The sequence below is a fragment of the Hypomesus transpacificus genome, chromosome 13, assembly GCF_021917145.1.
Source record: "Hypomesus transpacificus isolate Combined female chromosome 13, fHypTra1, whole genome shotgun sequence".
NCBI lineage: Eukaryota > Metazoa > Chordata > Actinopteri > Osmeriformes > Osmeridae > Hypomesus > Hypomesus transpacificus.
Genome location: NC_061072.1, coordinates 9,560,752 through 9,585,066, shown reverse-complemented (window position 1 = coordinate 9,585,066; position 24,315 = coordinate 9,560,752). Strand labels below are relative to the sequence as shown.

At 52.1% G+C, this 24,315-nt stretch overlaps 1 protein-coding gene across 4 annotated transcripts; it reads right to left on the bottom strand.

Annotated features, from left to right (window-relative positions):
- Positions 1-186: 186 nt before the first annotated feature.
- Positions 187-24,287, bottom strand: LOC124475883 (Snf2-related CREBBP activator protein). 4 transcript variants are annotated; one of them, XM_047032734.1, is made up of 35 exons: positions 24,055-24,071; positions 22,400-22,475; positions 19,084-22,118; positions 18,309-18,350; positions 17,719-17,976; positions 17,376-17,561; positions 17,138-17,278; positions 16,731-16,923; positions 15,607-15,776; positions 15,391-15,478; positions 15,216-15,305; positions 14,749-14,925; positions 14,389-14,633; positions 13,900-14,077; positions 13,660-13,796; positions 13,264-13,433; positions 12,748-13,077; positions 12,455-12,641; positions 12,147-12,316; positions 11,815-11,966; positions 11,440-11,655; positions 11,043-11,207; positions 10,755-10,913; positions 9,894-10,241; positions 9,548-9,693; positions 9,079-9,383; positions 8,507-8,709; positions 8,044-8,213; positions 7,628-7,824; positions 7,335-7,449; positions 7,114-7,239; positions 6,760-6,942; positions 6,378-6,461; positions 4,149-6,271; positions 187-4,004 (listed from the first exon to the last, which is right to left on the bottom strand). In XM_047032734.1, the coding sequence occupies exons 3-35, from the start codon at positions 21,409-21,411 to the stop codon at positions 1,787-1,789; spliced, it is 12,000 nt and encodes a 3,999-aa protein (XP_046888690.1). In that variant the 5' UTR covers positions 21,412-22,118; positions 22,400-22,475; positions 24,055-24,071; the 3' UTR covers positions 187-1,786. The 4 variants fall into 4 exon arrangements, with proteins under 4 accessions (XP_046888690.1, XP_046888691.1, XP_046888692.1 ...); XM_047032735.1 differs by having other exon boundaries at positions 187-6,271; positions 24,055-24,287; XM_047032736.1 differs by lacking the exon at positions 24,055-24,071 and adding an exon at positions 22,786-23,072 and having other exon boundaries at positions 187-6,271.
- Between the last annotated feature and the right edge of the window lie 28 nt (positions 24,288-24,315).

Below are 24,315 nucleotides of genomic sequence, written 5' to 3'. Positions count from 1 at the left end.
GAAGTAGTCGAAAGTTCTTTGAAACGTTGCACTGCATTTGGCAATTCATATCAAATTAATGGCGTCAGACATTAAATAGTGGGTCAGTTTGGCCAAAAGAAATACAAAATGTACATCGCGCTTATGGATCTTGTCTGTACAATTAAACATTTTGTGCAACTGCTGCAAGGACAGAACACAGGGAAGTTAGTTTTTTGGTCTTTTATTCAACGGTCATTTTGTCTTTAATCTTTCAAGTAAAACAATGTGGAATTACAAGGGAACAAAGGAATGTAACAAATGAAAGAAATCAAAATAAAGACCATCACCATATACCACCCATCCAATCAAAACATCACCCAGCCCAAAAATAGCTTTGACAAATGCAAGTCCTCAAAAAGTTAATGATAATTTACAGAGCCATCTGGAACTGTACCAGTATTTTTTATTCACATATTGTCCAAGTACTTTACATGAAAAAGGAGCAATGGCAAATTGAGGTCAAAAATAAAGATTTGGGATTGGGTAGCACTGATGAATAGGGGGTGCTTACCTTGTGATTCACAGGAGGAAGTGGTTCCTTCTTGGGGGGACTAATAACCTACTTCCACACCCCCTACTTTAGATACTGGACAAGGCAAACTGGGATTCAAACAGCTTGCCCACTAGGCACTCTTATTCAAACTGAGTTAATTTTCTTTTAGTATAGACTTCATAACAATATTGACCTTAATAACTGGCTTTGGGAAGGTAAGTGGTATAAAGAAGGCTCTGACCCTGGGTCTGTGTTGCCAATAGCAATAGAAGAATTCTCTTCCAGAAACATTACAAGCTCAAAAGACATTGAGAGCTTAGGTACATTGTGTGAAGGAGCGGGGACTTAGTAACTGATTGAAATTTATGTCAAAAATATTACACCACAATGTACGCCAATGTTGAGGACAACGTGTCAGATGTGCAAATGAGAAATGCAGGCTAGATTTAAAAGTAAGGATCAGATGGACAAGAAATTACAAGATAGGGAGGCCCAAGCAAAGACTAACTCCAGCATAGTGCAGCAAAGATCACATTTACAGATCTGCTCTCTTCCTAATACCCTGGAAGAAACTATCAAATATCCATAACTTATCAACTGACTAGAAAAGACAAATCAGAACAGCTGACAAGTCAGAACAGCTGACAACATTTCCAGAACCCAATTGTCTAAAACCTTCCAACTTGCCACTCAAACGCCTCTTGAATGTTTGCACAAATGATTTCTCTCGATAACCCCGGCAGAGGCCAAACTCTGTATTAAGGGCACAATCTAATCCCATCTTTTTTTTTAGACATCTCTTAGTATTCCAGTCTTTGTATATGATTACAGTACATAGTGTAAAACTAACAACGACTCAATTGCAGCCTGTCCAGACGTCTCAGTGGTGCAGTGGGCTTCTGTCCACACGACCGTACACCTTCAGGACTACTAACACCTTTGAAAAGGGAACTGCGATGCACCGTCTGCACTCCACAGCGTGGCATGTCTGAGCCTTCTCCCGGGTTGCCATGACTGAACTGGAGGGTTTACACCCGTTCTGATGTGAGTGGAGGAGGGAGAAGGACCAGGAAGGGAGGGAGGTCTCGGCCCGTACAGACCTCACAGGCCCCTCTCATCGTCGTCAAGAGGGACGACGTGAGCTGCAAACCTTTGAGGTCGTCTCCCCCCCTCCCCCCCCCCGATCCCATTACTGCCTACCGCTCGTAATTTGTCTCCAGTCACAATCCTTTCCTCCCTTCCCCTTTATCTGCTTGTTATGTGTCCCACCCATCATGTCTTGTTGTGACGGTGCTGGGTGGAGGAGGAGCGGGTGTTGCTGGCCGGGGTGCGGGCCTGGGCCGCCGCCAGGGCCGCCACACTCCGCAGCACCCTGTCTGGCGTGCCCTCTCCAGAGCCGGTGCTCGCTTCCTGCGAACGCCTCCCTCGCTTCTGAGAGCGCCTCCCCTTCCTGCTCCCCCTCCCCCGGCCTTCCCTGTCCTTCCCGCGGCCGCTGCGCCTGGACCTCTCCGAGCCGCGGTCCGGCTCGCTTCCCGAGGAGGCGGCTCGGGAGCGGGGCCCCCCCCTGGGCCCGGTGCTCTGGGAGCTCAAGCTGTGTGTGCGCTGGCTGCTGCTGTCGTCGCTGCTGCTCCGGCTGCTGCCTCCTTCCCCGTCGCTGCTGCCGCTGCTGCAGGCGCTGTGGCCCCTGGAGGAACGAGTCTCGGCCTCGCCCTCGTCCTTCCCGTACTTCTTCCGGTCCTTGTCCTCCCGTTTGCCCCCTCGCTTGTTGTCCGTTTTGAGGGGAGGGACCAGGGCCCCGGGGCGTTGGCGTGTGGAGCGGGACAAGGAGCGGCAGGACTGTGTCTGGTTGGCCGTCTGTTTACTGCCACTGGCTTTGTTGGTGGTGTTGTTGTTGCTGCTGCAGGAGTTAGGCTGAGGGGTTGAGGGCAGACTTTTGCTTTTGGACTTCTGGCTCTTGTCTGAGGAAGCGGGAGAGGTCCCATGCTTGGCCCCCGAGTCTCTCCTGCTGTTGTGGCCGGGAGTGTCCACTCTGCCCCTCATGGCCTGGAGCTTGGCAGCAGCATTTAGAGCTGAACATCTCTTACCTAGGACCTCTGGCTGGGGAGGAGTAGAGCTCACGCTATTGGGCTGTGGTTTGCTATCCGCAGTAGGCTGGGATCCCAAGGACTTTCGGGTGACCCGAGTGGATGTCTCACTGCCAGACTCCCCTCCAGTGGAAGTGGTGTTGTTGGACAGAGTCCTGTCCGTGCTCCTGGCCGGCTTCCTCCTCGGTCGGTGACTCTCCCCGTCCTTCTCCCTCTCCGGACGGGGCTGGCCTGGGCGGGGCTGGCCTGAGCGAGCCAGGCCACGCTCCTTCCTGGCTTCAGAAACGTCAGAGTCAGAGGACGAGGACCTGGACCGTCTCTTCTGATTGGCAGGCTCCTTCGCTCCGTTCCCCTCCCCCGAGTCGGCTTTGACCTCGGCCCGTCTCCTCTTGGGAGGCATCTTCTTCTCCGCGGTCTTCTTGTGGAGGGTGGAGGGAGTGGGGGTGGAGGTGGAGCACACAGAGGATGGAGAAGAGGAGCGGACCGACTCCTGGCTGCTCTGTCGACTGAGAGGCCTTTTCTTACTGGGGACTTTCTCCGCCGCCTCCTGCCTCTCGGCTTCCTTCTTCTGAGAGCTCGTCGACTTTTTTTCTGAGTCAGCAAGACTCTCTGACTCTCTTTCCGAGTCAGCAAGACTCTCTGACTCTCTTTCCGAGTCGGCGACAGAGTCTTTAGGGTCGGGGGAGGTCTCCGCTTTCCCCTGTTTTTTGGGTTGAGTCACACAGACCTCTCCTCTGTCCTCTGACGCCTTGCTGTCTGCTGTATCCTCCACAGTGTCCACCTCCATGACTGTGTCTCTGTTCTGTACGTTCTCCTGTGGGACAGGACGCACAGTCTGGCTCTCTGGGCATGAACCAGCTGCAGAACAGGCGGAGGGCGAGGGGACCTTGGGTGGGACTTGAGCTGGAGTGGGAATAGGGGCTGTGGTCGAAGACATTTGCTTGGATGTTAAGCTGGGGACTGGAAAGGGGGTAGAGCAGGGGAGAGAGGGGGGAGACGGGAGGGCTGGGGTGGTGTCTATGATGTAGGCAGGTGGAACAGACACTACAGCAGACATGACTGGCTTGGTAGGACATGAAGTATGGGTTGAACAAAGAGCTGTGACAGTTCTCACAGGAACTGTTGCAGGGATGGTGGCAGGTGTTGAGATGGCGGGTTTGACAGATATGGCAGGGGCTAGAGTAGGAACTTGGGAAGGACCTGGGTTGCCAACTGTAGCGGGAGGCAGTGAGGGTGTCGGTGGGAGGGTCGTGTTAGGGGCTGGGGCAGGAGGGGCGGAGGTGACTGGTGTCGTCAGAGCCGGTTTGGCAGCAGGCGGCGGTTTGGTGGCCACGGTGGGTGCTGATGGCAGAACTGGTTTGACAGCTGAGAGAGTTGTTGAGACACTGGCAGCTGGTGCTGGCATGGTGACTGTGACTGCACTAGCAGCAGGTGCTGGCCTGGTGACTGTGACTGCACTAGCAGCAGGTGCTGGCCTGGTGACTGTGACCTCACTAGCAGCTGGTGCTGGCCTGGTGACTGTGACCTCACTAGCAGCTGGTGCTGGCCTGGTGACTGTGACTGCACTAGCAGCAGGTGCTGGCCTGGTGACTGTGACTGCACTAGCAGCTGGTGCTGGCATGGTGACTGTGACTGCACTAGCAGCTGGTGCTGGCATGGTGATTGTGACCTCACTAGCAGCTGGTGCTGGCCTGGTGACTGTGACTGCACTAGCAGCAGGTGCTGGCCTGGTGATTGTGACCTCACTAGCAGCTGGTGCTGGCCTGGTGACTGTGACAGGAGCTGGAGCAGAGGTGGTGACACTGGAGGATGTTGTGACTGGTGTTGGAGTGTGGACCTGTGCAGGGGTTCTGGCAGGGCTGTGCGATGGGGTTGGCTTGGGTTTAGGAGCCTGGACTTGAGTCCCTGTGGGAATATAGGGTGTAGGAAGCCTGGTGGTGGGTGCAGTGGAGGTACCGACAGGTTCTGAGGTTGGGACTCTTGATGGAGTGCAGTCTGGAGCTGGGGCTGAGATGGAGACTGCAACTGGTTTAGATGAAGCAGCACAAACCATAGAAGCAGTCAGTGTGGGTGGGGTTAACTTTGAAATAGCACCTGTTGATGGGACGGAGACCACGGTCGGGGTTGGTATGGAAACAGAAACGACAGGTGGGGTTAGAGTAGTGACAGTCTCTGGAGCTGGGTTTGACGTCGCTTCAGAGACTGGATTAGAGGATGGTCTAGGGACTTGTGATGGGCTAGGTGTAGATGCTGGGGAGGTGGCGCTGACATCAGTCTTAGTGTCCAGTTTGGATTCCTCAGCTGTGGCAGATGAAGAAGCCTGGCTGACGCTGGCAGCTTTGGAGGCCTGCGAGGCGGGCTGCGAGGCGGGCTGCGAGGCGGGCTGAGTGAAGGGCCGCTGCCCCGGAAGCTCTTTCCTAGCGTTAGCAGTGTCAGTGTTGACAGTGACGGGTGTGGCGTCCTTGCGGGGACGACCCCTTTTGCGTTTGGGAGAGATGGGGGGGCTGCTCTCCTGGAGGGGCACGGCGGGCAGGCGGGGAGGAACGTGCTCCGGCTTGGGCTCTGCAGCCTTGGGGGGAGTCTTAGGGGGTCTGCCCCGCTTTCGTTTGACAGGAACAGCCGGGTCGGCCGGGCCGTCCCTGCCCGGCTGAGGGTCTGTCTTCCTGGGGTAGGCCCCGCCCCTCCCCCGGCCCACGTGCTGCTCTCCCAGCTGGGCAGCCATACGAGACTCGGTCTCCAGCCTGCGTCGCACTGGCAGGTTCCTCAGCACGGGCATGTCAGGAGAGAGGTGGGGTGGGGAGTAAGGGGGGTAGCTTCTGACGGGATGGGGGGGTGGCAGTTCTTGGTCTGGTGGTAGGCAGGATGACTTGGAGAGGTTCCCTTTAGTCTTGTCGGGGGAGTGGGGGGTGTCGTCTGACCCCCCCGCGTGCTCAGTCTCCTCGGAGGAGCCTCCTCCCGTCCCGCTCCCTCTCCTCCTCCTCTTCCTGGGCTCCTTGTCCTCCACCACAGTGACCAGGCGGCCCGGAAGCTTCCGCAGGACTTTAGCGGACGGGGAGTCCTCGGGCAGGCTGCGCAGCACTTCCCCGTCTGCAGACTGGCGCTTGCGAGGAGACCTCCCCGAGGGGGGAGACAGGGAGTCCAGGTCCTGGATGTCGTAGTCCCTGGCCTGGGCGGAGTACAGCTGGTGGTCCACAGGACACGAGGTGGCGGTGGAAGGCACTGAGAGAAGACGGTGGGGCGATGACGTCCCTGCCCTTGATTTGAAGGCCTGGTCTCTGGAGGGGGAGGTCGGGGATGCCTGGAGCCTGGCGGAGGAGCCCTGGGCCCTGGGCTGGTCCGAGCGGCCCGGGGTGGCGGAGGGGTCCCTGGCCCCCCCTCGACCTCTCACAGCAGAGCGGGGTTTCTCAGGCACTTCTCTCGGGGACTGGGCGGAGGGGTGCTCAGGCTCTGGTTCGGGGGAGGCCGTGGCCCCTCGGAGGCGGCCGCTGGTCCTGGTGGACGGGGCCCCCTTCTCCTTGTGTTTGCGTGTGCGGCGGCCGGACGTGGCGTGGGAGGACTCCTCGGAGGCCTGCTGCGCTGAGAAGTCATCGTCGTCGTCGTCAGAGGAGCCGTGTAGCCTCAAGCCCTCCTCCTTGGCCTGGTCTAGACCTTTCCTGGCAGCCTCCACTTGCTCCTAACAAAACACAACACAGGAAAGATTTTAACCCAAAACGACCGTGACATTGGCTTAAACTGGTACTAAAGGAGAATGGATAGATAACACTAGTTGTCCGGGTTACCTCAGCTTGCTTCAGCTCCTCTTTACACACATCCTCCAGTGAAGCTTCCAGGAAGTTCATGGCATAGCGCTCTATAGGGGTGAGCTGAGGGGAGCAGAAGGGAGGGAAATGCTCAGTGGAAGACACCAGTGAAACATATATATATATATAGTCATGTGGCTGAGCGGTTAGGGAATCGGGCTAGTAATCAGAAGGTTGCAGGTTTGATTCCCCACCGTGCGAAATCCTTGGGCAAGGCACTTCACTCTACTCTCATCGGGGGGAATGTCCCTGTACTTACTGTAATTCACTCTGGATAAGAGCGTCTAATAAATGACTAAATGTAATTATATAAATATATATATATGTATTATTTGTGTTTTCTCAGAGTATCTCGCCTCACCTGCTCCACCAGTGCAGCTATCTCCTGCTCTGCTTTGGAGAGCTCCTCCTCCTCTGGGTCTCTTCCTTCCCCTCCGTCGTCCAATGGGATGTTCTCGTTGAACTCTGCCAGCTCGGCCACCTGCTCAGCCTTGGCTTGTGACGCGGCCACAATGTCCTCCTCGTCCTCCGCACGACACAAGGCCTGAGGACCCACGCAAGTCACATTTAGATCAAGGTCACAGCTGGGGCTGGTGAGCATGTCCAATCAGAATCCCCCAAACTAATAACGTATAGTGAATGTACGAATAAGTGTGTAACAGTAAGTGTGTTGTGGTTCATTTCCTGGCTGGTTGCAGGGTGTTTGCTGTCGGACCTGTTCCAGGATGGTGGTGCTCTGTTTGTTGACTGCTTCCTCTTCCTCCGGCTGAGGGACAGACAGCTCCACGGTCACCTCCTTCTTCTCTCCCTCCGTCACGTCGAACAGGTCCCGGATGGTTTGCTGTTAGGAACAGAGAGAGAGCGTGTGAACCGTTTTGACGCAGTCATTTTACAGCCATATGGGGACATGAATTACACAGGAAGAACGGGAGTTACCTCTTTGAAGAAGGCGGTGGTGAAATTGCCTCCTTCTATGGCCATGTCTCCCAGCATCCTCTTCTGGTTGGCTTTCTTAAGGATGTTCTCCTCCACAGTGCGTTCACTGATCAGCCTATCAGAGAGAAGGAACATGGTCAACAAGGTGGGGCTAAAAATGGTTCACAAGCAATCATTTCCTTACTCGGTTCGTAACGTCACAATCTTATGTTTTGTGAACTGATGTCATGTTGTACGTAGTGGTTGTCTATTGAAGAGCTGTGCAGCAGTTGAGCAGGTAGGCTGATGTGTACCTGTAGATGTGGACGTCGCGGGTTTGTCCGATGCGGTGGCAGCGGTCCTGGGCCTGGGCGTCCATGGTGGGGTTCCAGTCGCTGTCGTAGAACACCACCGTGTCGGCGCCCGTCAGGTTGACGCCCACGCCCCCGCTGCGGGTGGACAGGATGAAGCAGAAGATGCGGCGGTCTGCGTTGAAACGCTCCATCAGAGACTGGGGACACGAGGGAAACATGAGTCTAACGCAAACACATTTGTTTTTTGTTTTTTTTCTTGTTTTATTTGCATCACCTGTACCGAATTAAGCAAAAATGGTAGGATTTGATCTATTTAACAATATAAAGTATACCCAAATAGTATACCCAAACACTATAGGATTAAACTATTGCAGATGTAAGACATCCACCCCCAGCGCCCCAGGCCAGCCCCTGACCTGTCTCATCTCCACACGGGTGCTGCCATCCAGACGGAGGTAGATGTGGCCGTGGTAGTTGAGGAACTGCTCCAGCACGTCCAGCATGCGGGTCATCTGGGTGAAGATGAGGACGCGGTGACTGCCCTCCTTCAGCTTCCTCAGCAGGGTGTGGAGGGTCTGCAGCTTTCCTACACACACACACACACACACACACATTACAGACTACCAGTTCTGTTTGGGCTTCAGTTTCAATTCAGACTTTTCCACAGCAGAGCATCTGACTGTTATTTAAGCTACATGTCTGCATAATGACAATGTCTGCTGTAACTGTGAGTTACAGCAGTTTCCAGGCAGGCTATACAGAGGAACCAGCGTGTGAGGGTGTGTCTGGAGGGTGTGCCTGGAGGGTGTGCCTGGAGGGTGCGTCTGGAGGGTGTGTCTGGAGGGTGTGTCTGGAGGGTGTGTCTGGAGGGTGACGTACCACAGTCGTACTGGATGAGCCTCAGGTCAGGGAAGTGGGTCCTCATGTTGCACTGGATGCGGTGCAGGCTGTGTGAGAGCGGAGCCACCTGGGAGGCCAGCATGGAGGTGAAGACAGCCCGCTTGTGGCTCAGAGACGGAGGAGGGTGGCAGGAGTGCATGGAGATAGGAGGAGCTTCTACGGGTGGAATGACAAACGCAAACCTGGAGAGGATAGGAGATAGAAAAAAACAAAACATTATTATCATCACCATGTCACACGTTTTGATAAACAATGTGCTTCCCTAAAAGCACTATTCCTTTGAACCCTGCAAGCTCAGAGAATAACACGAACACAGGGTCAGATGGCTGAGCGGTTAGGGAGTCGGGCGATTAATCAGAAGCTTGTTGCTTCCATTCCCGGCTGAGCCAAATGACGTTGTGTCCTTGGGCAAGGCACTTCACCCTACTTGTCTCGGGGAGAATGTTCCTGTACTTACTGTAAGTCGCTCTGGATAAGAGTGTCTGCTAAATGACTAAATAAAATGAAACCAGTTCTTAGTCAGTAGAAATGGGGGGGCGTTAGCTCCGTACCTGTCTATGATGTCACTGAGTAGACCCAGCCTGTCCTGGGTGGTGTGGATGGCCTCCCTCAGGGCCCGGCTCAGGAACCAGTAGTCCTGAGGGCTGTGGGACTGGGCGAACAGACAGCTGGCGTGACCAGAGCGCCCCCACTGGGCCGGGGGCGTGGGGGAGGGGCAAGGACCGGGGAGGAACGTGAGGAAGTTCAGCACCTCGTAGCCGTACACGGGCTTGGCGCTACAATGCAGCTCGTTCACCCGAAAGATGTGCTCGAGTCTGCTGGTGCACTGCTTCTTCTGCTGGTCGTCCAACCAGGACTGACGGTGAAGAAGAGGATGTTGAGTTAGAAAATAAGCAAAGACTGACCAGTGTAAGCACGGAACCTAAACACTTTCTTCTTCCTCGTTGGCTGAGCTAACTGGCAGATAAACGTTATTAGTGAATAAGTTCAGTTTGAGGAAGTTGGGAAGAGTGTGCTCACCATGTAGAAAGGAGAACGGGGAGGAGGGCGAGGGGCCCGGAGCCGAGGATGGACAATCCCACCAACGTGGGACCCTGACCTGGGAGGGCCCGGGCGAGAACTACCATCCTCCCGCACTGATGAAGACGAATCATTTAAACGGGGAGCTGGTGATAAAGGGCAGGCACAAAATAATTAATCTAATTACTTAAATATCTTTCGATGGAAGTACAGAAGAATGATATCAGAAAGTTTAAGGAAAATAATAATAAATATGATATAAAATATTTTATTTAAAAAATATTATATTTAAAAAAAGAAAGAAAAAACATTGGTGTGGTCCGTCCATCTTTGCTCCCCTCCTCACCTGTGTGTTCTGGGCTTGGCTGTGGTGCAGGTGGGGGTGCGAGCGCAGGCCCCTGCACCACCCTCAGGACCGGGCGAGGGGCGGGGTGGTGGGCTCCCGTGGCGGGGGGGATCCGGGGGGGCGCTGCAGTGTACTCTGCGGTGACTGGCCCAGGAGGGGCGTGCTGGGGAGGCTGCAGGGGGGTCGGGGCCCTGGTGGAGGGGATGGCGTTGGTGTGGTGGTGAACTGAGGGAGAGGCCAGGTGAGCGACCCGAGGGCAAGGGGGTACTGCCAAGGTGGGAACACACCCCCCTCCCTCCTTCCCTGTTGACTGCCGCACCACGATCTTCACAATGCCAGATGGGGGCACTTGAGGGGGGAAGATTGAAAGCATCAATGTCATTGGCCGGCAGGCCAGCTGTGGAGAGACGCTCAGTGGGATGGGCTTTGTCATGCTGCTGGTGTTGTGGTGTACCTGGAGTACAACGGTACTTAGGAATGGTTTGCTGGACCCAATGCTAGTTTCCTTAAGGATCACAATGACTTGTTGCTTAGAGACTTGTTGCTCTTGTTGGTTAGTGGCAACTGATTTAAATTGTTGTACTCGCTGTGAAATATTTTTTACTGTTGCTTGCTTTTCTACAGGTACACTTGCACTTATAGCGATTCATGTTGTTTAATTGTAAATTGTTTAACTACATGCTCTTATGGTTCTTCCCTTTGGCTTTGGTTGTTCACAATGTGTGCTTCATGTTTTGGCTATACGCTATGTTTTGGGGGCTATCTTGTTGTTATGATCAGTGACCTATGCACTTTGAAAAGCTCTCTCCTGTAAGTCGCTTTGGATAAAAGCGTCTGCTAAATGAATTATTGTAAATGTACCTGGAGAAGCATTGTGAGGTAGCTGCATCCCAGCGGGGGCGGGGTTGGCAGGGTTGCCGCCGGCAGCGTGGGTGTTGGGTGTGCTGAACATGGCCACCTGGGCAGGCTGACTGATCAGGTGGTGCTGCCCCCCACTGGACACCAGATGCATCACATTACCTGCGCAACAAACCAAAGTCAGACAACTTTTGGAAAACATATATAGAGTCAAACTAAAAGTGTATTTCTTCATATTAATGATATAAAAAGATATGAACTCTACAGGGTGTAGACAGGCTTGGGGCTGACCTTGAACGGGACGAGGGGGGGCCACAGGGACCTGGTGGAGCTGGGCTCCAGACAGGGTGAGTTTGTTGCCCTGCAGCTGGAAGGTCACGGGTTTGCTGCCCTGACAGGACGACACGGGCCGCCCTGCCAAGGAGGCCAGCTGAGCAATACTCACTACCTCCCCAGCTAGGAGACAGAGGGAGAGAGAGAAAAACTCATTTAGTCTACTTAGAAACATGGTATTGATATGACTTGTGTGAATGACTTTGATCCCAAATGGCCCCAGGTTCTTTATAGTGGATACTGTGGGATATAATGGATGGTGGATATTGTGTCCTCTTGCTAGTGGCGTGTGCTAAGAGCAGCTTCCTGCTTAGCCTGAGTGGTGTTAGCGACCTGGTGGAGGGGAGCTACTCACAGGGCAGCCTGGCCTGCATGTCGGGGCTGAGCAGGACCCGCTGTGGCATGATGTTGCTGGGCGGCGGGGTGGCCTGGACCCCCGGGGGGCAGGAGGGAGGCCGCACTGTGAGCACAGACTTGGGGGCTCCGGACCTCACGGCGGTCCCCATCGCCGTGGGAGCGCTGAGGTGCAGGGCTAGCCGAGGCGAGGCGGAGGGAGCCACTGAACACACCACTGGGAGGAGGAGCCACGGTTTGGAGAGGATTAGAGATGTTTGTTTGTTACGTGAGGGTGCTGAACTGATCTTAATCTATAACTGTGAATGTTTTAATGCCCAACTGCAGAGGATGCAGGGTGTGTTTGAGGTTGTCTGGGTTGTGAACGAGCGCTGACCTTGTTGGACAGGCGGTGCAGGGGAGGGTGTTATGTCTGTGATGAGCGGGGGTCGAGGAGCCTGACTGGCCGGGGTGACTGGACAGGTGGGCCGGGGGTTGTTCATCAGCAGGACTGTGCGGCCGTCAGTCTTGGGCAAAGGCTGGAACATCCTTTAAAAAACGGACACAGGAGAAAAAAAAAAAAAAAAAAAAAAAAAAAAAAACGTTACTTCCAGAATCTACATACATGATTGTTAAAAGTAACTACGTAGTCAAATGTCAGTAAAGTACATTTTAAAAAGGTTTATTGTATAACTACTACAGAAGAAGAAAAAAAACTGTAGTCCTTACCGGTTGACCTTCATGCGAACTGGTCTGGGGCGTGGAGGAGGGTCAGGTGACTCCATAACCTCCTGGATCAGCTGACGGCTGACTTTCCTGCTGGGCAGGAACACATCGGCCTGGTAACGTGACACGTGGCCCTCCAGACCCACCAGGTCGAACATGGACAGGTCACACCTCTGCAGCGGGGGGAGAGAGAGGCAGAGAGTCAGGACACAGAGGAACACAAGAGCACCCTCTCCTCAGGCACACCTCACTGTTCTGACTCACGAGGGGGCTTCTACGCTTTTACGAGGGGCCACGACCCAGACTCTGACCTTGAAGGGGGGGATCTCCAGGGCTTCGTGCACGAGGGAGGCCGTGTGGAAGACAATGGGCTGAGTGATGAAGGGTGACTGGATCGGCCGGGGGTCAAACAGGTTGGGGTGGTTGCACACTTTACGAAGCTGCATCAGAATGTTGATCACAGACATGAAGTGTCCGCTGGCCAGCGTTTCCCTGGTCCTGAGAGACACGAAGACGAAACAAAAGCAGAACGGATGAGCGGTAATTCCCAAGCAAACAAACGACTCGTGCCTTTTTTGGGGCGTTTTCCCCTCTGGAAACTTACGATGCCTGTGCCATGAAGTCGTCGTAGAGGAATCGCTGCCTCTTGGACAGCCGGCAGCGCACCACGTGCTCGTACTTCTTGGGCATCTGCTTCTCCACGTCCGCCTTGATCCTCCTGAGAAGGAAGGGCCTGAGCACCTTGTGGAGCCTCTTCACCAGGCCCTCGTTGTACTCCTGGCTGCCCTCGATCATGCCCGTCAGGGGGTTGGAGAACCACTCCTTGAACTCCCGGTGGGACTGGAAGACGTGGGGCATGAGGAAGTGCATGAGGGACCACAGCTCCATCAGGCTGTTCTGCAGGGGGGTGCCGGTTAGAAGGAGGCGTCTGTGACTGTGGGGGGGGGGGGAGAGGAAACGGTTTTAGATGACGTCACGCCGAGTCACTCAGCCGTTCATTGTCTGAGTTGTGAAACTAAATGTGATTTCAGAACATATCTATAAATAATGAATCGGCATCGGTGTGTCAACCACGTACACAGAGGGGGTGGGTGATCACAGCTTTTGCCTACACACACACCTGTTAAAGTTGAGCAGGCTCTGCCAGCGCTGGGATTTGAAGTTTTTAATATTCTGTGCCTCGTCCAGGATGAGGTATCTCCAGGACTTGCGTCTGAAGGCTTGGTGATCCTGCAGCACCAGCTTGTAGGACGTGATACAGACGTGAAACGCGTTAGGTTTGGTCCATCCCTGTAAGACAAACGCACAAAGCAACAGAAAGACAGAATTTCAGTCAAAGGTCAATCCTGCAAACTACAGTTTTCCCTTATTTCATAGGAAATAAATAATACAACATAATATAAGAGAACCACATTCTCACAAGGAAAAAGATAAATCAAATTTTACAAGCTAACAAGGGATATTTGATCTAGTTTTTGGGTGACTTGTTCGTTTTTCACACGAGCCATGTTGTTACCTGTCTCTTGAGTTTCCTCTCCTTCTGACTGCCGTAGTACGTGAGGATTTTGAACCCAGGGCACCAGCGCTTCAGCTCCATCTCCCAGTTCAGCATGACGCTGGTGGGCACGATGATCAGGTGAGGACCCCAGTTACCTACACATGAGAGCGGATCGTTACGTTTCTGAAACGCGACACACACAGGACCTGTTTGTTTTTTCAGGGAGCTACGTTTCTTAAGCTTTCAGGGAGCTCTTACCCTTCTCACAGGCGAGGTGAGCTAGCAGGGCGATGGTCTGGATGGTCTTCCCCAGACCCATCTCGTCGGCCAGGATGCCATTGAGCTTCTTCTCATACATGGTGACCAGCCAGTCCAGTCCGATGTGCTGGTACTCACGCAACGTGCCATGTAGGAGGAAGGGAATAGGAGTCTTGACCTGTGGTCAAAGAGGAGAAATATAAAGGATTGGAAAAAAAGCTGTGCTGTTTCGCCATACATCACACTCATATTTAAGTCATGCGCAAACAAACAGTGTCTTACATTTACATTTAGTCATTTAGCAGACGCTCTTATCCAGAGCGACTTACAGTAAGTACAGGGACATTCCCCCGAGGCAAGTAGGGATGAAGTGCCTTGCCCAAGGACACAACGTCATTTGGCACGGACAGGAAACCCTCTGATTACTAGCCCGATTCCCTAAATGCTCAGCCACCTGACCCTTTCCTGTTTGATCATCAGGAGACGCACCTTAGTGGTGGCCAGAGTGTAGCCCTTTGGCTGCAGACTCTCTGCCGTGGCAGCGATGTGGCTGATCTCCTTCTTGGGCCGTTGGCCGGAGGACATGGGAGGGCTGTGGTCGCCCTCCTTCAGCAGGACCTCCATCCCTTCTCCACACTCATCATCTTCATCGTCGTCGTCTTCCTCCTCCTCCTCCTCATCACTGTCCTCTTCATTCTCGCTTTCCACTTCCTCCTCGCTCTCCCCGGGCGATTCTGGATCAACAGTGGTGAGAGATGCAGAAGTTTGAGCAACGAGCACAGTACCGTCATCAGAACCAGCAAGAACCGCTCATTATGAAGCTTACGAACCAAAAAGACACATTTTTACCTGAGGAGGAAGTGTTGCTTTCCACGTCACTTTCATCTTCCTCGGTCTCCTCTTCCTCCTCCCCTGAGATCTCAGACTCATCAGAGCTGCTGCAAGAGGCGGACGCAGACGGTTCCTCGAAATCGGAGGCATACGCGCCTTTGTATTTCTCCAGCAGCTCATCCATGCTCATGTCACCTGGGATGGGGAAAGGAGGACTTTAGGATGCTCACGAATTATTCATGTGACAGATGGGAGAGAAGATTGAGCGCCTTCCACCACATTTGGCACGACTACACAGCGGCACTTTGGATCACTACCACGACTGGTGTCGTTCTAATCGTCTCCATCATCACATCCTTAATAAACACGATAAAACACTTCATAAACACCAACCAAGATGAGCGCGTGGTCTGGCTCTGACTGCTTGATGCAGATGAAGGGTTTGAGGAAAAAAAGATGGAGATGAAGGGGGGGAAAAAACCGACCTTCTTTGGCCAAGTCGTCCAGCTCCTCCGCGTGGTCTCCAGCCCCCTCCGCCACCTCCTGGGCAGCTATGGTGTCTTCCTCATCCTCGGCTGAGATTGACACAGAGGTGTAAGAAAATGAGGGGAATATTGTTTGTTGCCTCGTATTAAAAGGAGATCCGGTGGGAGAGCTTACCTTCGTCTTCATTGGCAGTGAACTCCTTGTCTTCCTCCTCCACAGTCGAGGAAGAGGCGTCGGAGCATTCCTCCTCGGACCCGGAGTTCTGGGGAACGAGCCAAAAGTCGGTTTCCCACGAGTTAAAGGAGGTGGTAAAGACATTAGACGAGCGACGTGACCAAACGATCCCTGTGTCCTCATTCTCCCTCTCTCTGCCTGCGGGTGTGGCGTTACCTGTGGGCGTGCGAGGGTGCTGAGGAGCTGGTCCAGGGGCAGGGCGCCCTCCTCTTTCAGCAGCTCGATCTCCCTCCTCTGGGACTCGGCATCATTGCCCTCCTGCTGCTCCTCCACCTCGATGGTCTCCTCGTCATCCTCCTCCTCACAGGGGGGCTCAAAGTCTCTGTCTGTTGAGGAAGAGAGAGAGAGGTAGAGAGAGAGAGAGGTAGAGAGAGAGAGAGAGAGAGAGAGAGAGAGAGAGAGAGAGAGAGAGAGAGAGAGAGAGAGAGAGAGAGAGAGGTAGAGAGAGGTAGAGAGAGGTAGAGAGAGGTAGAGAGAGGTAGAGAGAGAGAGAGAGAGAGAGAGAGAGAGAGAGAGAGAGAGAGAGAGAGAGAGAGAGAGAGAGAGAGAAGTGGAGAGAGGTTGAGAGAGAAGTAGAGAGGTATAAAGAGAGAGAAAGGTAGATAGAGGCATAGAGAGAGACATACAGACAAAATTACATTTAAAGACTTATTCCCAATTTCACACAAAACAGCTGAAGGAGGACTCCCATCTGCTCAGATACTGAATTCTCCAGCTCCACTCAAATGATGCTACTTATTCATATCTGGTTAATGAAAGAGTTGAGCCATCGTCACGGTTTCCAGATAATAAAACCAGAAGGGAAGAAGCTTGGTCTCCTGTCAGATCCTCTCATCTCCGCAGCAGTAAACTGGAGCCAGGCTCCTTCCCTGCAGCTGAAGCAGCCCTAACCCTCGAATCATTGTTTACCTCCAGTAACTTCTGTTTATTTCCACTACCTTCTAACAAATCTATCTATGAATGTGGGTAGCAGCAGCAGCCTAACCTGAAAGCTGACTGGTCTAGCCAGTCTCTAACGGCAGTCTGTGACTGCTGCTAATGGATACACTAACAGAGCGAGCCGCACAAAAGCTTTTGCATTTCGAGTTTGTCAGGGACAACATGTCCTTGAAAGCAACAATAACGAAAGACTGTGGGTGGTTTTCAGATCAGCTCAATTCCACACAAAGACACCCCAAGCCCAATGGGGAAAAACACATGCATACGCGGTAGCTATGACAACCAGGTTATAAAGAAATGCAGTTTTGATTGGTAGGTCGACGTGCGTGAGGTGTTCTCACCATCTTCATCCAGAGCAGACGGGAGAGGTTTCTTGGGAGAGGACACCGCAGCCTCCGGGGCCCCAGCGGGGGCCAGAGACTGACTCAGAAGGTCTGAGTATTTCTCAGTCTGGCCCACGATGAAGTCCAGCTGGAGATCCAAAGCCTTCTTCCTTTTCTCCTCCAGCCGGGACTGCTGCTTGTACTGCACCACCTGAGGATGGGGGTGGGGGGGGTGCATGAAGTCAGCCATTAGTGACAGGACTATACAGAGTGACAGGGCTATACAGAGTGAGAGGACTATACAGAGTGACAGGACTATACAGAGTGACAGGACTATACAGAGTGACAGGGCTATACAGATGCATGTGGGATGATGTGAAAACAAGTAAGATATGTAACTTTGCGCTGCTAGAGGCTGACTGTACCTTCTCTACGCTGCTCCAGAAGGCTCGGACCTCCTTGGCTATGTTGGAGGCAACTCTCCTGATCTTGGCGTGTTCATCCCTCTTTGCTTTCTCCTCCTTCTGTCTCAGGTCCTCGTGGTATCGCATCACCATGCGCACAACCTGCGACAAGAACACAACAATTGTAGTTCCTGAATTATGTTTTCGGACGCAACATCCTTATCGCAGAAGAGGAATGTTATCACCGGTTGATTCTTACCTTTCTAGCCACCCCTCTCTTCCAACGCCTTTCTTGGGCAAAGTCGGCAGAGAGCCACTGCATCTCTTCACACAGGTAGTCCCAGTGGACTTTGGGTCGAACCGGCTCAGTTAGCCGAGTCAGGCGCTTCGTAGACCAGGATCCCTCCCGCTTTAACGAAAGGCTGCGATGCTCGATCTCTGCTTCCTGCAGGGGCCACAAAGAGAACAGAAAGCAAAAAGGAGGGAGTTAATATTCCGAACAACTGAACCGCACAGCATAAAAAGTGCACCAGATTCTCGGGTTGGCATTTAGGACCCAATGATTTAGGGAGGCGGAGCAGTGCTCCGAACAGGAAACTCACATGCTTAGCCTGCTCTGCCATGTCCGTGTGCCTCTCATAGCGGGATCGATGAGGGGGGGTCTGGTCCGACGGGCAGGGCCCACCTGGGCCCAGAGAAGGGGGGGAGAGGAACTTGCCATGGGGACCTCGGAGAGGGGAAGTCCTCCTGGAGATGTGGCTCCAGTCACTGGAGGAGGACGGGCCCGGGGAGAGAGAGGAGGTTGAAGGGGAGATGGGAGAGTCCCCCGGCGTGACCCTGTCTGCTATCCACTGGCGGACCTGAGAGCAGAAGAGGGAAAGGCTAATTGTATGGAACCGTGAACAGAAAGGTAATACAATAGTAGGGGGAGGAAAACCTGCAAACATCAAGAGCACAAAAGGAATCAACCACCCAGAAAGGCCTCAGCATGAGAAATATCCTTGCAAATGTTCATAGGGTAAAATCTGAATGCTGTGTTGCCCACCACAAGCAGCTAATCTAGCTATCTAATGAATTCCCCCCCATTCAGACCAATTGCGATCTACTGTGGAACTTGTGAGCTTGAGCATGGTTCTGGGGTGCATGCTGTAGGTGTGTCTACTGGGACAGGGGGGGCAAACCCACCGCTTACCTTCGAGAACAGTGCCTTTCTGTCTCTCCTGCTCTGTCCATGCTGGAAAACACACATCGCTTAACATGCCTGTCAACTTCAAATCACTACATTTAAAACAAATGCAATCACACCTCGACAACATGAGCACCGCATGCAAGGAAAATGGAGCAGCATATTGAAGCACTATAGAATATTAAACTGTGGACACAAGCCGGTATCCACTGGAGTGCAGACGTGACGCCATTCTGAAAAGTGCTATCAAATTCAATGACCTCAAACTGTTTTACTTCCTTTTGCTCTGCAGCTTTCAAATAAAAATAGAGACAAACTCAAACCTGCTTTTTATTTATTATTATTATTATTATTATATATATACATTATGCAACCTAGAGCAGTATGAAAACTGAGGGATATAGTCCATGAATTAAGCCTGTAGGACACACCTGATCAACCTAAGAAACTCCTAATTCTACATGTACAAGGGAAACCAACTGCTGCCTACTAACCTTTCAGTTTTTGCTGAACACAACTTATCATGATTTCACTAGAAAATAAATGAGCAACCCAGAGAAGGGCTTTCCGGGCACCAGCGCAGAAACACACCTCAACCAATCAGCACCCTCCAATACGACACATCAAGCTGCAAAAACGTGTTCCCCTCTTGGTACTTAGTAGCATAATTGGTCATTTGGCCAGCGCTCATGATGTTACAAATGCCTTATAAACGACTAGGCCCAAAGGAGACCACAGACAGACGCTGTGAAGGGAAAAGAACCACGTAGGGGCATGATACCTTGTTCTGTGCGGGGCTGGAGATTGCCATCCTGCCCGTGATCTTGGCCTCCGAGGTGGACGCAGGCTCTGGGTCTGCCTCTCCCTCGCTGCTCTCCTCTTTGGGGCTACAGAGCTGGCCCATGGTCCCTTGCTGGGCATCTGCTCCAGGTGAACTCCCATGCTCAAATTCCATACTCTCATCCATACCCTGAGAGCCTGTATACAGGCAGGGTTGGCCGAGAGAAGGGGATTCGCATAGGTTTTCGTCACTGGAGGACCTGCAAGTGTTACTCTTTAAAGAACCCGTTGTTGAGGGAAGCTTAGGGGCGTAGAGGGGCTTGGAAGGTGTGGAGACATCTGGGGTGAGATGTTTCGATTGAGGTTCTGATTTCAGCATGGGAGTTTTTGTCTCGGTTAAGGCAGCTCTGTCAGATTTGCTCTGTGTAGGTGTGAAGGGACGTGGCGGTGGCAGAGGAGGATGGTACGGTGTGTTGACGACAGGCTGGGCGCCGGCAGGTGCAAGAGCCACTGTGGATCCCCTGATGATAAGCTGTGTTTTGGGAAGGCACTCTACAGAAGCTGTGGTGTCTGCCCCACGGCTGGACGGGCTGGCCAGGGCGGGGGTGCTCTGTTGACTGGACACCTCCACCAAAAAGCACGGGGGTTGTTTGAGGAGAGGAGTGTCTCCACGTTTAATCAGGAGCAGCTTTGGGTCGATCATGCCAGAAGAGAGTTTCGAACAGGAGGCTGTAGTCCGCCCAGAGTCCTCCACCGTCTGGGCCGACGTCTCTGACAGAGCCGTTGAGAGGTTTTTTCCGGTCCCTTTGTGAGAAGAATCACAGAGCTCAGTCTTTGGGGCATTTAAAAGACGGATGCCTACAGCTTCTTTAGGGGCCTGCTTTTTTACCGCTGTATGGTGCAAAGTGGTCTGGGCAGAGAGGGCATAGCCAGTGTTTTTGACTGGACTGTGTGTGACCATTTCCCTAGGGGGGACTAGAGACGGTGTACTGGCTGCTGCATCCACTTGATCCTCCAGCAGCATCTGGATGTCACTCATGCTCGTATGGTCAGAGACAGCCGAGCTGGAGACTAAACAATGTGTCGCAGCTTCAGTCAAGATGGGAGTGTCTGATACAAGAGCAGTTTGGACGTAATAAACCTCACTGGAGCTTTCGGCCTCTGTAGTGTCAGCTTCAGTTGTTTGGCTTCCTGGCTCCAAACTCAGCCCTCCGACATCAGCAGTTGTATCCTGTGTGGACTGACTGGGGTAGAAGTCGCTGGAACAAATCTCCATTCCTTGAAGTTGCGAATCGTGTTCTTCTGCGGTTGTACAATTCTCAGCGTGTGCGAGTGGACTGAACAAATTCACCTCATAGCCTGGGGAGGAAGGCAATTGTGCACTACTGGCACAGATGGTTTCGGTAGCAACCTCTTCCACAAAGCCATAAATCTCATACGCCTCCGTCACTTGAGCGTCTATCATTTCAATGTCAGGATGAGTCTCTTCTCTAAAGAGCTTTGGTTCATCAGCAGCAGCAGCCCCATAACCACCGCTACATTCCCCTTCTAACAGAAAACTCGGATTCACCTCAGAGTCCCTGTTGACACTGGTTTCTACCTCAGCCATAAAAAGTCCTTGAGCGTCAGTTGAATCCACAAGATCAGAGATCAAGGATGTTTCCATACTGGGCTCAGGGGCAGGATTAGATGTTTCAGCCCCAACAGAGTGCTCGGTGAGTCCTGAGCCTAGCTCAGTATGGGAGAGATGGATGGGAGAAATTGTAGTCCTTTCCTGTTGAGCAGGGCTTTGAGATTGCATGGTAAAGTTATACAAGTGGGTGTCTGTCTCCTCCATGGTCTCGTTCCTCTCCCCCTGTCCTTCTGGGACGGAGGGACTTCTCTGAATGTTGTCACTCTCCTCTTTTTCAACTCTGAAGTTAAGGGTAGAGTTTCCGTTGCCAGTTGGGGTGTAAAGTCCAGGGTCTTTTCCCTCTGTGCTTGGGGTACAGAGTAGGTCAGTCGGTGCAGGTTGGCGTAGCATTTGTGTGTGTGAACTCCAGAGAGTGACTGGTTCTTGTCGTTCACCGTCATCAGGCTTTGTGGGCTCTGGTACTTTGTATCCCTCCACCTCCGTTGATTCCTGCATTTCCCTGTTGTCGTCACTGAAGTTCTGCCTGATAATTTGAGGCTCCATGCAGAGGTCATTTTCTTTGCTCTCGCTATTGCCAGATATGGGCTCTGGGAGGAGAGGCTGTTTAGAGTTTGGGTGAATGCCTGTTTGCTCCTCGACATCAGGCAGAGGTAGGTGGCTGGCCTGAACAAGCTGGGCCGTTTCGGAGTGCTCCATGCCTCTGTCTTCTGTGTGGTCCCTGACTGGATCAGGACTGGAGTTGAGGGGGAAAGGGAAGGCTGCTGGAGAGGCAGTAGAGAAGATATTTCCGTCTGTGTTATCGCCTTCAATTCCAGTCTCTGGTATATATTCCAAAGTCTCTCTTCCAGGGACAGTCTGTCCCTCTTCTGTTCTGACGACAGCCCCCGGTCCACCGGCAGCACGTGCTTCCTGCACTGCCGGGCCTTGGCTTTGATCAGTTTGTGCTCCGTGAGGAACGCCTTGCTCTGTGCCGTCTGTCTGTGTGTGTGTGAATACGTCAGAATGAGGTGGTCTCCCTCTCGACGCCGTAGGGAGACTCGGGCCCTTAAGGGCTGATGGGGAAGTGCCTCCGCTGAGACCGTCAGCACCACCGTCCAACGAGGACCCTTCTTCCAAACTCTCCTGATAGTTGCTGTTGGGTTGAGTCTCTGCGGGGCTTCTCTCTTGGCTGACGACGACGACGACGGCAACAGCGTCTCTTTCCGGCTGTGACGTTGCCGTGTTAACCAGTGGTGGGAGGAGGGCAGGTGCGACCGGCTGCAGGGCATGCTGGGATGACCCGGCCACATTCTGCGCAGCCAGGGAGTTGCCACCCAGCACATCCACAGCCGGAGGGGTGCGGCGCTGCACCGCCTCCTCCCCAGGGCTTCCTCCCTCTGGGTTTCCTCTGTTACACACTGCCCCTGAAAAGTAGAATACAGGATATTACTCTGATGTTTACAGGGTGGGTGAGTGAATGCACGTACAAAGTACGAAGCAAGTTACCATATAAAGTATTTTTCTTTAGGTTATACATTACCTGTGTGCACACGGAACAAAATCTAAGACTTGGAAGAGTGTGGCAGGAAGAGTGTGGCAGGAGGGACTCAAGAGGGTGTTTTGCCCTGACCAACATTCACCTCAGGCAGTATGGCTTATATTTCCACTCAAGTCTGCATCAATGGTAATAAGAACAGCTTCTCACCTGTCTGTGGTGTGGGACACAGATCTTGTGTGCTTTCCACTTCCAGGATGCTGAGATTAAGGTCCCAACCACATATCTATGGAAACATTTATAGTGGTTAATAACCCAAAAAACAACGCATAATGGAAACACAATAACTACTGTTTGCTTGTGTACGTTGCTTTGACAAAATTATTATGAAAATCAAGCATTGTAAACAAACAATATACCGGTAACGTTAAGCCATACCAAGGAATACAGCAAGTTTTTGGTTGTCCCTTTCCAATAACATTCGGACAGTCTTGTTTTGAGATATTGTCATTTTACTAGCTACATGAAGCTAAATAATCAGATCACCAACATTACAAAAATCACGGCGAGTTAACAGATACCATTACATCACTTACTTCGATGGCACAGGTTGTTCGCTATATTTGACATTTAACCGGTCCACATCCACGTTATTGAAATTGGCTCGCGCTCACTTTCCAGCTCGAGAACAGGCACTCGGGCCTCATTCATTGCGGTCTTAACTAGCTAGCTAGCTAACTAATCTAGGTAACGATATAGTTTCGTTTTTATTATCACTGTGACGCAAGCGACCATGAGGAAATCACTGAATTCTAGAAGCGATGGAAACCCACGTTTGTGACCATGTACCGCTTAAAATAACTGTTGATTTTTGTAGCTAGCCAGCTTACTACAATAGCACCTCGCATTGATAGTTGATATAATAAACTGGCGCGAGGAGGTAGCTTGCGAGATTTTTAGCCAGCTAGCGAACTAGAATAGTTGGCCGGTGCATTCAACTGGGTGCGCACGCGCCACATCCCACTCGAAGTTATGTAATGTTGTAGATTGCCCTTTTTAAATGTATTTGAGATATGCTTGTGGAAAACAACATTTAAAAAAGTCACATTAAACCTCGCTTCTCCATGCACTGCCGAGGGGAACAATCACTCGTGACGTCACTACGCGGGGTCAAATAGCAACCATAAAACTACACACCAAAATAATACTTAAATTAAACCACAGAATATGAATCATTTTTTCATACATTTCAGTAGTAAAAAAATAAATAAACAACCCTGCTATGTTTGATGTCTCGATATATTACCAATCACTACAAGGGGGTTTCAAGGGGGCTTAAGTGACCCTACACGCAATCCTCCTGAAGCGACGGTTGTCTCCACAATCCAAAAGTGTGCATTTGCGTACTTGTCCTCACGGATTCAAGCGCATAAATTGGTAAATGTACAGGTTAGTATCGACTAAATGTTTAGAATAGGAAATGGCAAAATGTAGGTTAAGAGTTTCTGAATAATTGAGCCTCTAGGATGGTGCTCTGACAATTTATAAAACCTTGCGCGTGGTGCAGAGCAATTGACCGGTAGGTCTTGGCAGCCTACACAGAACGGCTAGGCTACTTGGGGCAACATTACAACTGCATTGTCATTGTGTATTAATCGCTGGTGCGTTGAGAAATGTTGACTTGTTTTTGACTTAGTAGTTTCAAGAATTATGACCTTCTCAATAGCCAGTTGTTTGGCTATGTCTCCATTTAATGTGATGATTCTCTATGTGCTTCTTCATAATACAATACAATCCCCCCTTGTGCCCCCCTACTTCCTCCATAGCCCCCCCTCTCACAGCCGCCATCTTAAGTTCCCACCTACCTGAAATTTCCGATCACTTTTCTTTTACTAAATTCTTGTTGAAGGAGTCGTCATCCGTATAAAATCGTACTCAATCCGTGATGATAGTATTCCAAACTGTCTCTCGGTACCCAACGAGGTACAGGTAGGTCCGTGGGAAGAAGTTAAAATACGGACCGAGGGAGAGTGGGTTCGGCTCGCCAAATCTAGCGGTAGCGGGGAGGAGACTTTAGACGCAGCGAAATGGTGGAGAACCACTGCTGACAGAGTGCAGAAGGAAGT

What these genes read in the sequence shown, in the direction of transcription:
- LOC124475883 (XM_047032735.1), bottom strand. Translation starts at nt 21,411, where the DNA reads ATGGAGCACTCCGAAACGGCCCAGCTTGTTCAGGCCAGCCACCTACCT. An exon ending in TGCACCGCCTGTCCAACAAG is followed by an intron (nt 11,656 to 11,814) that starts GTCAGCGCTCGT and finishes TCCTCCTCCCAG; the next exon opens with TGGTGTGTTCAGTGGCTCCC. An exon ending in ACCTCACAATGCTTCTCCAG is followed by an intron (nt 10,242 to 10,754) that starts GTACATTTACAA and finishes TCCCCCCTCAAG; the next exon opens with TGCCCCCATCTGGCATTGTG.